The sequence below is a fragment of the Aquila chrysaetos genome, chromosome Z (genome assembly GCF_900496995.4).
Source record: "Aquila chrysaetos chrysaetos chromosome Z, bAquChr1.4, whole genome shotgun sequence".
Lineage (NCBI taxonomy): Eukaryota > Metazoa > Chordata > Aves > Accipitriformes > Accipitridae > Aquila > Aquila chrysaetos.
Window position 1 is genome coordinate 20459762 of NC_044030.1, and position 14720 is coordinate 20474481.

The 14720-nt window shown below is 52.5% G+C and overlaps 1 protein-coding gene across 1 annotated transcript in view; it reads left to right on the plus strand.

The window, feature by feature from the left end:
• The first annotated feature begins 9448 nt into the window (after positions 1–9448).
• Positions 9449–14720, plus strand: part of PRDM6 (PR/SET domain 6) — a 77499-nt gene continuing 72227 nt past the window's right edge. Inside the window, exons 1-2 of the mRNA XM_030005673.1 lie at positions 9449–9808; positions 10503–11042. Of these exons, the coding sequence (XP_029861533.1) occupies positions 10511–11042 (532 nt within the window). The 5' untranslated portion in view covers positions 9449–9808; positions 10503–10510. The remainder of the gene's footprint in view (positions 9809–10502; positions 11043–14720) is intronic.

The following is a 14720-nucleotide window of genomic DNA, read 5'->3' on the forward strand; positions in this document are numbered from 1 at the left end:
TCAAAAGTCTGTTCTAACAGAGAAATGGGTGGTTTCATATCAAAAGTAGTGATAACATTCCAGAATGTTATGAATCCATTTCAGATAAATAGCACAGTAATCCATCCATATTTAAGAAGTGTAATATGGGTTTGTATGTCTGAAAAGAAGCAACACAAGCAATGATTAATCAGGCTTTTGAAAAAGCTCTATTGAACTGCATATACTGCTTGTCATTTAAGTTCCTAATCAGTCATTACATTGGCAACACAACTTTGACTTTTTTGATATTCCCTGGAAATATAGATGTAATAGGTTGAAAATACTCACATTTGGAAAATACAAAATCATAAAGGCTCTAGTGGAAACAATAGCCCTTACCAGGAGCTTTACAATGAAAGAATAAATGCATTTATATGACCAATTAGCCTAAAATAGGGTAGCAATAAACAAATTTTCAAGTTTAGCACTAAGCACATTCTGTTCAGTAGACCTTTTGTTGGAGAAAAATATCTTGAAGTTATCCCAAATGCCTTTCTGGTAGAGTGGTAGAGGTCATTTTGCAATTTCTTCCTGGACCCATTTTCTTTAAGTGACACAGGCTGTCACAGCCTTCTGTGTCACACAAAGAGCATACACAGAGAATTTCTTCCCGATGTAGCTGTATGAGTGAAGAAATTACCAACTATGGTTTATTTTTATCACCTGACAGCTAAAAATTACAGCATGTTCAGCCAGCACAACAAATAGTGTGGGAGGTCCCTTCCATTCAGCACAAGTCTTAAATTAACCTGCCTCTGAGGGTATTTTACATTAGGCTGGCTGATACAGACTGAATAAGGATACGATTCCTTGCCCTACTTCTGTCTGAAGATTGTAAGCTTCAGAAGAGATGTGATAAGTTATTTGAGGACAATAGCATCTTATGCACTAAGAACAAATTGCAAAGTGAAAGTATGATACTGTGGTTAGATTACCAAAATATGAAACACCCGTACCTTACTACTTACATGTTGTCCTACAAATGTAATGTGTGAACTGCTGAACCTGTTTTAAAGTGCACTTTCTCATATTGTAAATTAAATAACCAACATAGAAGAACATCAGAAAATTGAATTCCATAGTTTGCAGACTCCAGGACCTTCAGTCTATGCTGTTGTGACAGTCTGAACAACATGTCTTAAGATCTCCGTAGTGGGCTTCTCTCACTGGAATGAAAGCAGCAGTGGTAATCCTTTTGCGATTAAGTGGAAGGAGATATCCCATACATGTTGCTAGATGAACTGTTTGCATACCAGAAGTGGAGCGTGGGAGGAAAAGCATTCTGAGATTTGCTCTTGGCTTTGGGGAGGAACCGCAGTCTTGTGATCACAGCAGTGGCTGCAAGGGATGAATGGTGTATAGATCTGACACTCTTGCAAGTGAACACGGTTTAGCCAGTGGCTTTGATATGTGACATTTGTCTACAGTGGTTGTCAGGCAGAAGTTTAAACTTTTGTTCGTGCCATTTCACCCAGTCATCCACACAGAGCAGCAAGTGAATGCCATCTAAGTCCTCCCATTCTGGGCAAGTTCCTTCTACGCCTTGTAGCCACTGGCTGTTCTATAGACAGTTTGCACAGCAGGGGCACAGACAGCCAGTGCCTAAGTCTCTGGTGCTTTCCTGCATAGTTTGTTGTCAAGAAGTTAGATGCAGTTTTATAGCTTTTTGTTTGATTCTTAACCCTTCGTTTTCCTCAATGGTTATTCCAAACTGCCAGCACAGGCATTACTTGATCCCAGCTGCTCTAGGCTGGCTCCCACTTCCTTTGACCTTCCATTGTATCTATATATACCATAATGGGGTGTTTGCCCTCGTTTCTTCTACTTTTTCTTGATGCAAAATCATGTTCTGATAAATTATCTGTGTTTGTCCTTCTTTCAAGCATCAAGAATTGCTGCAAGCACACTGATGTGCTTAATATCTTGGAGGGTTCTCAATTTTAGCTGGTCACGATTTTCTTATGTTTATGAGATAAAATTGACCATTATGTTTTGGTCTAGTGGAACCTTTCCCTGTGGTTACCAGCAACTGCTGGAGACATTTTGATTTCCTCTGTTCTCTACGGAGTATTCACTTTCTAAGGTCCCCTTGGCATTTTCACTTGACCAATTCCTTTCCCAGTGCAGAGGCCCATAGCATCCATTGTCTTTCCATTTCTTTACCTATGGTACATAGTGTTCTGGAGATTTTTTTTTTTCTTCTTTTCTACTAAAAGTGTCATGTTTATTTTAGGGTTTTTTGGGGGGAAGCAGGAGAGGGCAGGGTTCCTACATAGTAGGCCATACAGTAGAAAGAAGTGATTTATTTTTTAACATTTTTGGACTTAACAGCTCTTCCACAGTTGTCTGCAGTGGTAGTGTACTGAACTCAGTGACCAAAGTGTTTCTCTCCAGCCTACACTTTCCACCTCTTCTTTCTAAACCCAAGAATCAGTACTTGCATTGCCAATGTAGCCAGAAAACCTAACCTGTTCCAGCCAAAATGTGGCATAGCTCACAAAATCATTTATCTGTAAGAGCTTTGGGTTTTAGGGTTGTGTTTTTTTAATGTCTCTTCTGCTGGCTGGAGGCTAAGTACCTGGGACAGGATACAGAGATCCTACTTGTTTTCTCCAAACAGGGGAGTTAGCTCGCAGTATAGATTTGACACGGATGCACAAGGTGAGATAATAAGGCCAGTCTGGTTGTCAGAAGGCAAACCGGAAACTCTAAAAACTGCTTCTTGTTAGTCAGAAGGGAAGAGTGCAGGTTTCTAGCGTAAGGTGTGTGGTCGCTCCATGTATTTCCGTACACCAGCTGTTTTGGTTTTGGCTCCCTTGCCATGAATATTTCACACTGGAGGATGTCAGAAAGTAAGGCTTGCTGAAGAAAATTTACAACTGCAGTATGATTGCTCTCTATTGAAAAGACAGTTGTTTTATCTATGTCATTTATTCTTTGAGCAGCTGTATTTCTTGATTCAGTTCTGGACTTCAGTTGCCATGAACCCATAGTTCTAGACAACATTATGGGAAGTACTTAACCACGTGAAGAACTGAAACAAACATTTGTCTGGTAAAGCATCAGAAATTGAACTAAAGCAACTATTGTGGAGTGGCAAGAACTCTACCATAGTCACTTAGTTATTTCACTTGTTAGTTTTGATATTTCGCCTTAAGAGTTCATCTTCATATGCTGCTCTGTTTTATTCACTCACCTAGTAAACTCCATTGGTCACGAGGTGCTATTTATTAATACTGCTGTAGCAGTCCGAAGTTTTCTACTTGGTGCTAAATCTGTGACCAGATGTTTTTCACAGTATGCACAGTACACACCACACACCTCTTCCAAAAGAGCTATTACTCTCTCCCCAAGTCCTTCTCTACACAGGAAAATTTACCAAAACAGCTATTCCTGAATAATCATGTCAGAATGAACACTTGTACTCCAGAATTTGACTTACTGAAGTAAGTCCCATGTATGGGCTTATTTTAAGCAAAAAATCATCTACCAGACATAGTCCAACAAAACCCGAAGGGCAGGTATTTCAGACCTGTTCTTGCAGCCTTTTACCACATGGTGCACAAGGCAAAGGAAGACACAGTCCCTGCTTTGAACTTTTGTTCCCTGGGGCTGTCAGTCTTTTCCTTTCTCCATCAATAGATTCACTGGTGACTTATGAAGGGGGGGGGGAACTACCAGAGTGCAGGCCTAGAAAAATCTGTTAAAAAAGTACATGTTATGAAAAAGCAGTTAAGTGGGAAACAAAGTGTAAGGTTTTTCTGCTTTTTTCTGTTAAAAAACATTGAGTCATGATTATGATGCTAAGCCAAAATTGAAAAAGAACCCCATAATTTCCATTTATTTCTGCAAACATTATGGTAAAACCATGGCATTCTCATGACAATACTAACCATTGAAATGCTACTATTCTTGAGTTTTGTCCAGACCTTATCATTCTCATGTCACATGCAAACAATCATATTTAATAGATTCCTTATTTATGAGAGCTATTTTTAGATAAAGTACAGGAAAACTCTCTAGACTATGTTTTGCTGTTTGAAGCAGCCACCCAGTGTTGCTTAAGCATTCAAAATGTTCAGTTGCTTAGTTTTGGAAAGCTTGACATCAGGGATTGTAAAGGAGGTCTGCCTTTCAGCGTGCTCCCTTACACCATTTCTGAAACTATGGTGAACGAAATATGTGTGAGAAGATGCACTCAGCCATGCAGGAATCAAAAAAATCACAAAAGCTGTGCTGAAAGATGTCAGGTGTGCTTAAAGTATTCTGCCTATTAATCTTGTGATCACCCAGAGAATGGATTTTAAATTGTATAATCCTATCTGGAAAACCGTTGTACTATACTGCATTACAGATTAAACTGCATCTTTGGTTTTTTAAAAAAAAAAAAAGAACAAGGCGCCCAAAGACGAAACCTACATTTGAATAGTTAATTTAGTTCTCAAATAATTGAGAATACTTTCAGATGGGCTGTGCGTGAACGTGGGAATGAAATTAACCCAAATTTGTCACGTTTAAGTTCAACTTTATTTGTTCTCTGACTTGATTTATTTTTACTTGGTCTTTACAACTGAGTAATTCCTTTTCTCATCCCATCTGCAGCGTGCCTTGCTTGAAGCAGAGTTTGTTTTGTTGATGGACATAAGTATTTGAATCTGTCCGTGAGAGGGATTCAGTGGCTCGGGGAATTGGTAATAGACCATAGAGTGTTTCACCTCAGGGGTCACTAGTTCACATCCGTATCAGGTCAACAGTGGCAGAAAGTCGTTATGCATCTGGCTGGCATCTGCTTGGTGGCCACTGCCAAACCACTTAATAACCTCAGTCCCATCGCACGTGGCCAGGTGCTTTCTGTTCTCCCCGAAGCAGCGGCCTGCGGCACACCTCCTCGGCCAGTCTCTTGCTACCTGCTCCCAAGGAAGGACCCCCATCCCCCTTTCTGAGGGACCTCTTCATCCCCCAGACACCCCAGAGCGGGCTGCCCCCGGGACCAGCACTTCCCAGGCTCTGCCCTCGCATCAGCACCCCCAGAGAGAAGGCAACGGGGGCCGGCTGCCTCAGGCGGGGGGCAGCCCCGACCTGCCTCTCCCGAGCCCCCCCGGACCGCCATCCCGCGGCGGGGGGGGGGTGGGGTGGGTGTTGCACCTCAGCGCCGGCGCCGGGAGCGACCCCCCCCCGCCCCCGCGGCGCCTCCGTCCCGGCCTCGCCCCGCCGGCGGGGGCGCGGGCGCCCTCTGGGGCCCCTCCCGGCCGCTGCACGGCCCTGCCGCCGGGGTCTCGCCCTCCTCCGTCTCGCCCTCCTCCGCCTCCCCCCCGCTCCCTTGCCGGGGAGGGCGGCGGAAGCAGCCCGAGCGCAAGCCGCGCTGCGGCGCGTGCTCCTTCACCTGGCCGCGGGGCTAAGCCTCCCGCGCCGGGCGCCCGCGGCGCGGGGGGAGCTCGGCACGCCGCCGGCCGCAGGTCCGGGCTTTCGGCAGCGGGGTGTCCTCCCTCCGCCCTCTTCGACCCACGGTGTTTGCCACCGCCGGCCCGGGGCAGCCCCTTCGGCTCCGCAGCCCGCCCTTGCCCGAGCCCGCGGGCGGCCGTGCTGCCGGCGGGGGGCGGGCGTGGGGGAAAGGGCTTTTTTGGTCAGTTTTACCCACTCTTGCCGGTCTTCGGTCGCTTTCTGGTTTCGGGGAAGGAGGAGGGAAGCGCCTGGCTTCAGTTCAGGAAGCGCTCGGGAGGTGGCGAGTGCCGCCGGGCCGCCCCTTCGCCCGCCGCTGCCCGGGGAGGCCCGGGGCGCGGCCCCGCTCGGCGGCGGCGGGGCCGCGAGCGGGGCCGGGGCCGGGGCCGGGGCCGGCCCGGCCGAGCGGGGCTGTGGCGGGCAGGCTGAGCTGCCCCGGGCGGGTCCTGGCTGGGGGTAACCACGTTTTAACCACGTGTGTAGAAATAGGTCCGTGCATTGTGTAGAGCCTTCCATCCCTTCTCCTCCCCCTCGTCTTCTCTTCGAGGGAAACGTAAATCCAAACGGTGAGATGTAGGAGAGCGCGAATCCCCGTGAATCCCATCTGAATAAATGTCTATATTAATGAATTATTAACTCAGCTGCTCATGACCTTAAAACTGGAATGAGGAGACGCCTAGGGCAAGAAGGAAAGCTGCTGAATCCTTTATCGGACTCCTGTCAGAGGTAACCGACCATTTGTCTTCCCCACATCGGGAGAATTAATTAATATGAAAGGCAAACTTTTTAATTGTGTGTCAAACGAAATCAGATAGGGTGTCCCCGATTCAATCCCTTCCGAAAAGGGATTTAGCTCCCTTTTCTACCCCCCACCTAAAATAAAACCTTCGAGTTTCCAAAGAGACAGACATCCTTCCTATGGGTTATTTACAAAACAAAAAACCCCAAACAAACAAAAACCAAAGAAAAAAAATCGCAGGGAAAATGATGAATTTGGGTAGTTAATTTATCGATCTTGGCTCCTCTTCCCGCTTGTTTTATTTTAGAGGTCATTAATCAATGAAGAAAAACACCACCGTGTTCCCCTTTTGCATTTAATACACTTACCCTCCTTATTTATTTCTTTTGAACAAATTCCTAGCAAATATTCACCAATCGATTCGTAGGCGATGGATTTTTATAAAGGTTTGATCGCTTTCTAAACGGTCAATGTGATTTGTTTCAGTGCTCGTCCTCTAAATAATGAAAAAGCCTGAGAGAAGGGGAAGGAGGAGGCAATAGTTAAAGAACTCCTTTCTTTTTTTCTGCATCTTTACACACAGAAGTCACATCCAGGAGGAAAAAAAATAATAATAATAAAAACCCCACCCAAAGCAACCAACCAACCAAGAAATAGTAAGAAATAGACCGTAGACAAACTCGGGGGAGACAAAAGGGACGCACATAAACAGCTCTGCTTCGGAAAGCCAGACCAGAGGTCAGGGTTGGCTAAAGCCATCCCGGGGAGGGGCAGGTTCGGGGGCCGGGAGCTCTGCCCGCAGATCTGGTAGTTCTGCTTTTTCCGACGGGCAGAAGGGGCCGGGAGCGGTGGTATTTTGGAGAGGCTGGGGCCGGAGCCGTTTTCTGTCCTGGCGCGACACGTCGCTGCCTTCCCCGCCAGCCCGCCGGGGTAGGGAGCAGCGCTCTCCCCGCTCGGCACCGGAGCTGCCCCGCTGCTGGCTGAGCTTCCCCTCTGGCGCTCTCCTCCCTTCCCTGCGTGGGTCGAGCGAGTCCGGCGCAGCGGGGGTGCTTGTCGTTAAGGTCAAAACGCCAAACGACGAGGCTCACCGGCTCCGCCGCCGCCCCCCGCCGCTCCGGGCGACGGGGAGCGCCGGACGGTGCTGCCCGGCCGCCGCGCCCCGGAGCTGCGGGCAGAGCCAGCGGGCGGGGGGCCGGGCTGCCTGCGGGCACCGGCTCCCTCCCGCCCGCCTCCCGCTGCCCGCTGGCCGCCCGGCCCTGAGGACGGGCGGAGGTGGCGAGCGTCGTACTTGTTTATTCCTCTTTCCTCCGGTCAGGCTGGGTCCCAAAGTGTCAGGGGGTCTATAAATTTTACTCAGCCACCTCGATCCCTCGAAGCGCTTTTATAGCTGAAAAAAAAAAAAAAAAAAAAAAAAAAAAAAAAGACCCAAACCCTCAGTAACAGATTAAAGTCCCCCAAATATGAACCCGCATGGAATATTTCTGTTAACAACTCAAGGCAAGTGCAGATATTGACAATGTACTTAAGCCCATTAGCTAGGAGCTTTTCCCCACTCCATCACGTTTTTCTAGCGTGAAACGAATTTTTAGAGATTGCTGCCACTAAAAGCAATTCAGTATTTTTAAAAGATGTCCGGTAAGGAAAACACCAATAACGCAGACGGCCACATTTAAAAAAAAAATTGAAAAGAGTCGGGAAGGACGGAATAAAATTGTGACCGGGAAGGAGCTGGCCAAGGACGAGACACTGTTAATGCGGTAAAAACAGAGAAAACCAAGCGCGCCCCTCCGCAGATGAGTGTACCCAACACCGCACTCTGCGCACGCTAGCGAGCGTGCAAGCAGCCCCCCCACCCCGCACCTCCGTCCCTCAGCTGAACGGCAGCATGTCAGAACTTCAGAAGGTGGATTAATAGAGCGAGGGGGCTGAAAATTCATTACATGTTGCACAATGGGATGGATCAAAGACATAAGGAAGGTTTTTATAGCCAACTTTATAACCCATAAAAATCGGGGGGGGGGGGTTGTTCCTACTCGTGTTTGCCTTTAACTTAGGTGTTATCAATCTATAGAGCAGATGACGGATGACCTTGTCAAAATGACGCCAGTCAAAACATTTTTTGCCCCAGCCCTGTTCAAATTCGTGTTAAAATGTCCTGCCTTAGACACAGACAAAGTCTAAACAGCAGCAGCTTTCCCAGGCTCTGCGAGAATGAAGGGTGGGAAAGAAATAAACTACAAACAGGGCGGGGGGAACGGCAAAAACAGTTTACACGCGGACACGTTATGTTTGTAAGCAAGTGTGCATTTAGTGGCAGCGTGACACCTGGCAATGGGGGCTTTTCTGACACCAGACAAATGTTTTGGTGGCATAAACACTTTGCGTTAAGTATTTTGTCTTAAACGCATGGGGTACTATGTACACGCGATATACCTAAGAGATTATAGTTCTCGTATATTTTTTCATACGCTGTAGGAAAGAAACTAGAAAAAAAAAAAACAACAAAAAACCAACCCTGTTAAATACTCACTGATACGTGAGCTCAATAACTGAGCAGCGGGGCGGAAAACGCCAATTTTTAAGCAAAGTGGAGAGAAAAAGTCGCTAGAGATGAGAAGTTTCCCGCCACAGGTTGCATCTCCGCCTGCATACTGCTCGCTCTGTGCTGCAGCCGAGCACAGAGAGCAGGAGAGAGACGTGCTGGTGCTCGAGGGGACAAGGTCCGAGGAGGGAGAAGTTCTAGGGCGGTGAGTTCCCTCACCTGCGCTGGGACCTCCTGGGGCAGGTCTCGGGTAGCCGAGGGGAACGGGAGGCAGGTCATCCCAGGAGACACGTTAAGTAGGTGGGACGGTATCAGGACAGCGAAATGGGCCAGGAAGGTCTCTCACATCCACCTAGCCCCCCAGGGGCGAAAGGCAAGTGAGGCAAGGCCGTGTCTCCCGGGAGCCTGGCAGGGTGCGAGGCGCTGGCTGGCTTGGGTCGCCGCCCGGCGCTGGAGACCGCGCAGCGGCGCGGATCTTCCTGGGGACTGCGCGGGGCCGCTGCTGCCCTTCCTCCAGGGTAAGAGCCCAGCTCTTCCCGGGGTGCCGTGCTCCGGGAGCTGGGGAGGGAGGGAGAAAAGGAGAGAGGGAGGGAGAGAAGGGGGGGGGTAGGAAGGAGCCGGGGGAGGGAGGGAAGGAGGAGGAGGGAAGGAAAGAAAGGGACACCTTTAAAAGTTGAGCAAGGAACAAAGTGGGGGAAGTTGCCAAAAAAAGGGCGCTGCGTTCAGGCTCGCTGGTAACTTCCCGCTCCCTCCCCTCCCTCCCATACACACCACACATACTTGTATTTTGCGCTGTCGTAAAACCCACGTGTCCAGCCGGAGTCTGCCAGAGCCGAGCAAAGAGCCCGGGGGCGACCGCGATGCGCAGCCACGGCAGAGGGAGCCCGGCGGCTCGGAGCTAGCCGGCCCGCCGGTCCCCGGCACCTGGAAGAGGACCGCCCCGCTTCCCCGTGGACAAAGACCAAAGAGAAGCTTCTCTCAACCCTCCTCCGGCTCGAAGGCTCCCGGGGCTGCCTACACCTCCGCACGCCGACCGCGCAGCAGCCGCTCGGGCGCACCCCGCTCAGGTAAGGCAGCGACAGGCCGGGGCGGCCGGCGAGGGGCGGCCGCGGCCCCTCCGCCTCGCCCGGCACAGCCAGCCCAGCGGGGGCCGCAGCGGGGTGCTTCCACCCGGGGGTAGGGTGCTGCCGGGCCGTGACCCTGCACTCCTGCAAACGCTGGAGCGGAACGCAGGGGAGCAGCAGGAGCGGCTGGAGAGAAAAGACTCGCGCCTGTGTGCGTGGGGCTGAAGTTTCTTCCTCCTTCTCCCTGTTGTCAGCTTGGAGAGTCGAATCCGCTCCCGCGGAGAGAGGCAAGGGAATGAAAGGGGAAGGCATGGCGTGCGCCGGGAACGGGGCGAGCCGCGCGCCGCTCGGGGCGGCTGGTTCTCCGGCTGCGGGCGTGCGGGGCTGCCCGCCGCCCCTTTCGTCCTGCCCGCCGCTCCGGGGCGGGCGGCGGGGGACAGCCTCGTCGCCCTGGGCCAGCGCGTTTACCGCGTCTCCGCCCTGCGGCTCTCCGGACCGAAGTTTTTCTTCTGCCGCGCCTGGCACGGGCAGGGAAGCGGGGCGGGACGGTCCCGCCGCCGGCCCCGCAACGCCGGCGCGGGGAGCCCACGCGTGGGGCGGCGCGTCCCAGCGCGGAGGCCGCCGCGGGGTCGGGGCGGCCCGGCCGGGGCGGGGCGGGGGTCTCACGCCCGCTGTCCCCTTCCTTTCCGCTCCACAGGCAGCGCGATGCTGAAGCCCGGCGACCCCGGCGGATCCGCGTTCCTGAAGGTGGATCCCGCCTATCTGCAGCACTGGCAGCAGCTTTTCCCGCAGAGCAGCCAGCTCAAGACCAGCGGGGCCCTCGCCCAGCTCCAGCCGCCTGAGAGAGCCGAGCCTCCGGCTGACAGCCTCCGCCAGCGCCCGGCCTCCCTCTCCTCCGCCTCCTCCTCCTCTTCCTCGTCCACTCCGTCTTCCTCCTCCACCTCCTCCTGCGTCGCCGCGGCGGCCGCTTCCCTGGCCGGCCTGACCTCCCTGCCCGTGACCCAGCTCCCGGTCTTCGGGCCGCTGCAGAGCTCCGAGCCCCCGGCCGGGGGAGCGCCCGCTCCCCTGCAGGGCAAGGACTTGTGCGGGGCCGGCGGCGGCGGCGGCGGCGGCAAATGCGGGGAGCGCGGCGCCGCTCGGTTCCGGTGCACGGCCGAGGAGCTGGACTACTACCTGTACGGGCAGCAGCGCATGGAGATCATCCCCTTGAATCAGCACACCAGTGACCCCAACAACCGTACGTATCGTGCCCCTTCTGTCAGCCCCTGACCCCCCCGTCCTCCGGCCTCTCCCCGCACTGGGCCAGCCGAGGGACGCGCCAAGCCGGGCGGCCGCAGTGGGCGCCCGCACCGCTCTCTCCATGAGGAGCATCCTCTGCCCTGCCCTTCCCTGCCTTGAGCCGCTTTTGCGTTGTTCCCAGCGCTTTCGGGAGGCGGGTGGTAACCCCTCGGTAATGGCTTTTCTTGTCTGAGACCCGGGTCCTTCCCTGGAAGGCACGCTTCACCGGGAAGGCTGCTGTGGGGCTAGATTTCTCTCGCGGCAGGGGGGGCTGCTTAGGAAAATGGATTCGGAAAAGGTTCAGGGCAACTTGCTGTGAAGCTGGTCCTTTCCCGCCTTGCTTGTCTCACCCCGTTCCTGCCTGGTAAGCCCAGGCTTCGCTGAATACCCAGAAATCAATTACTCCTCCAAGCTGGGCAAGGGAAAAGTTGCAGTTTTCATCAGATGGACTAGGGCAAAGTTTTCCTCCCTCTTATCTCGGAGTATCGTTTTCCTTTCAGACCTCGTTAACACCTCACTGGTTTTAGTTTTCACCCCTATGGAAGAGCATGATGTGGTCATTTAATAAGAAAAGCTGGTTTTCTAGATGAAGAAGGTCGCCTGCCTGAGTGTCAGAATTCACTTAGGACTTGGTGGTTAGAAAACGTTTAATACTGCTGTTGCCAATTATAGAGGTTTGGGTTTTGGGGGGAGGGGGGCGCCCCTATTATTAAACTGTCTGTATCGACTAGAGGTTTGTGATTGTAGAAATGGGTTCTGCCTGTCTTTTGTTCCTTTATCTGTTGATACTATGCAACCGAGGAAATTCAAGGGGTGAAAATAACTAGATGAACTATATTAATTCATCAGACTTACTACCAACATTCAGAGCACACGGGTCTGTCCCTGTTAAAACACTGTAACATGGCTTCAGCGTGTGCACTTTCTTCCATTGCTTCAAATACCCTCTCTTATCCTAAGGTTTCTTAAAATTCTTTATTTTTCTTGTCCTCCCCCTCGAAATGTCTATTTAAAGAAGGCTGTTGAACAGATAAATGATACCCCAAACCAGCGATCTGTAAGCACATTCCCACGCAAAATGCGGATTCATTTAATTTCATTTCAGATGTGGAGCTTGTTTTGAAAGTTTCCATGAAACTCTGTTGTATATTAATTAAACTGCGTGGATGCTAGCATAGCCTTAATCATTGTGTGTACGTCTTAAGGAGTGAGAGGAAAGTTGACTCTGAGTTTGGTGGGGATTTTCGCCCCCTTCTTAACACTGCAAATCTTTCTATATTGGATACCGACTTTGTTTTGAGCGACTTCCTCATGCTTAGTTTTAGCCTTTAGTGAAACGTGCTAGTGTATTTTCTATTCTCGGGTGGAGAAAACGTGATCTCATAAATTACATGCACTTAATGGAATCTGAAATGCACTTTTAATCGCCAACCGAACCGTTCAGACAATACATGTTTTACTTCTTGGAGCAGCTCAGTAAATCTGCAAGATAAAGGTTTTAAAAAGAGAAAGGAAGATAAAAAAGCGATTTGGGGGGAGCATTTTTAAGGAGCGAGTGGAATAATAGCACTCCGCAGAGTCGCAGGCGCAGCCTGCATAGTTTCTTCCCAACCGTGACATTAAAGGTGGATTCGAGAAAACAAACGGGTCGATTGCAGAAGGGACGCTTGTGAATCGCGTCCGGCTGGGACGGGGCAGTGCTCGCCGTCTGAAAGACGGGGCAGGGTGCTGCCAGCACGGTCTCCCATTTTTTTTTTCTGCAGCGAGGTCTAAAAAGTCCTATCATTGAACTTGTTTACTAGGCGACTTTCGCTCCCGCCGTTATTAGTTCTCTGAGCAAAACTTTTTAACCGGAGTGTTTCAACCTTCTGGGTCCAGGTGCGTTTGCTTTGGGCAACTCGTTCTTAAACAGAAAGGGAAAAAAAAGCGAACTGCAAGTGAGGAAGGAGTCCGGGAGTTGCAGTCCCTGCCCTGCCACGCACTCCCCTCGCTCGCACGATCAGAGGCGCAGCAAGGCAAGCTGCAGGGCACCGGCCTGGCTACCCCTGCGCGGCTCCCCGAGTGCCTCGGGGGTCACGCAAGGAGTCCGTGGGCAGGCGGGATTTCCAGTTGCTTGGACTCCGTCCCTCACACCGGAGGTGACCGTTTGAGGGAAAGGAGGTCGGGGTTGCGGGTGCGGTGAGGGAGCGAGCGATCGACTTTAGTTGGAATTATACTTGCTTGCTGCACTTCCAGCTCCGGACAGCCCCACCGAAACGCCCAGGCTGACAAACGGGCGCCTTGCGGGCAGGGGGCTCTCCCCGGCCTGGCACGGACATCCACCCGCAGGGACCGATTCCCCCCCCCCCCCGCCCCCTCCCCGAGCGGGGGGCGCAGGGCCGCCGCCTCGGCCTTGCCCGACTGCAGCCCGCCGATTTAGGATTGGCGGCAGGCTCCTGGCTGATGCCCGCTTTTGGGATTTTGATTTTACACGCATCACCTTCGCGAACCAAGCGAGCGCCCCGTTTCCCCTGCTTTCCCAAATGCGCGCGCGCACACACACACACACACACACACACTCCGCCCCCCCGAGCATCCCCTTCTTCTCCGGGGCAAGCCGCGTCCCCCCGGGCCCCCACCCCGCCCGCTGCGCCGGCAGGATCCACCCGCCGGGCTCGGGAGCAGCGCCCGCAAACTTCGCCGCTGCCTTCGGCCGCTCTCCGGCTGGCCGCCCCAGGGCCGCGGGGCAGCGGGCGGGCGGGCGGGCGGGCGGGCGGGCAGCTCCCGCGGCGGGGGGCGGGGGGGCGGCGGTGCTGCCCCCCGCGCCGGTAAATCCCATGGGGCGGCGGCTGCGTCCGCCCCTCCGCCAGGCTCGGCCCGGCCCGGCGCCGGGCGGCCGCCGTGGGAAGGTGGAAGGGTGGCGGTTTTCCCGCAGACCCCCGCCTTGACCGTCAAGTACCAATGAGTACGGCACGCTCCTGGGCGAGGGAGGGGGGCGAGGGCCGCCAAGGAGCTGCGAGTTCAGTGACTGTATGTGACTGTTTTAAACTGAAACGGGTTTAGTTAGGGGATAAAAACAAAACAAAACAAAAAAACCCCAACCACCAAGAAACAAAACCCTAATTAGGGCCCTGCAGTCTCTACTCCCGGGGAAGTAAAGGGGATTATGTTAAAATCCTGATAATGTGGCAGGCGGCTGGGGACCGTTTTCTTCCCGGCTCTGAATCTTGAAGGATGAGGGTATTTCTGGGCGCTGGGGGAGGGGCGCTGGCGCGCCGAGGAGGAGATCTCCGGGGGTGAGTTTGGGGGGTGCGGGGCCGGCTTGCTCCCGTGTAGGCTTTCCCCTCGTTGCTGGGGAGAGGCTTTCGCGACGGGAGGCCTGCGACTCCTCTACCTTCACCAGAAAGCGCCAACCTGCCACTGCAACAAATATGCAGTGTAAAACTGAAGTGTCACGCGAGCAAGCCGTTTGCACGCCTCTTCCCGTTCAATTTACGGGGAGACAGTGTATATATAACACGCTGTGAAGTGGATCGGTGTGGGGAATATTTGGATTTTTTTTCTCTAGACTGCTGGTAACCTGTATGATTTAGCTATTTTACATCATTAGTTACCCAGCACCCTTAAACATAGCAGATAGCCATACATTAGATTGAGG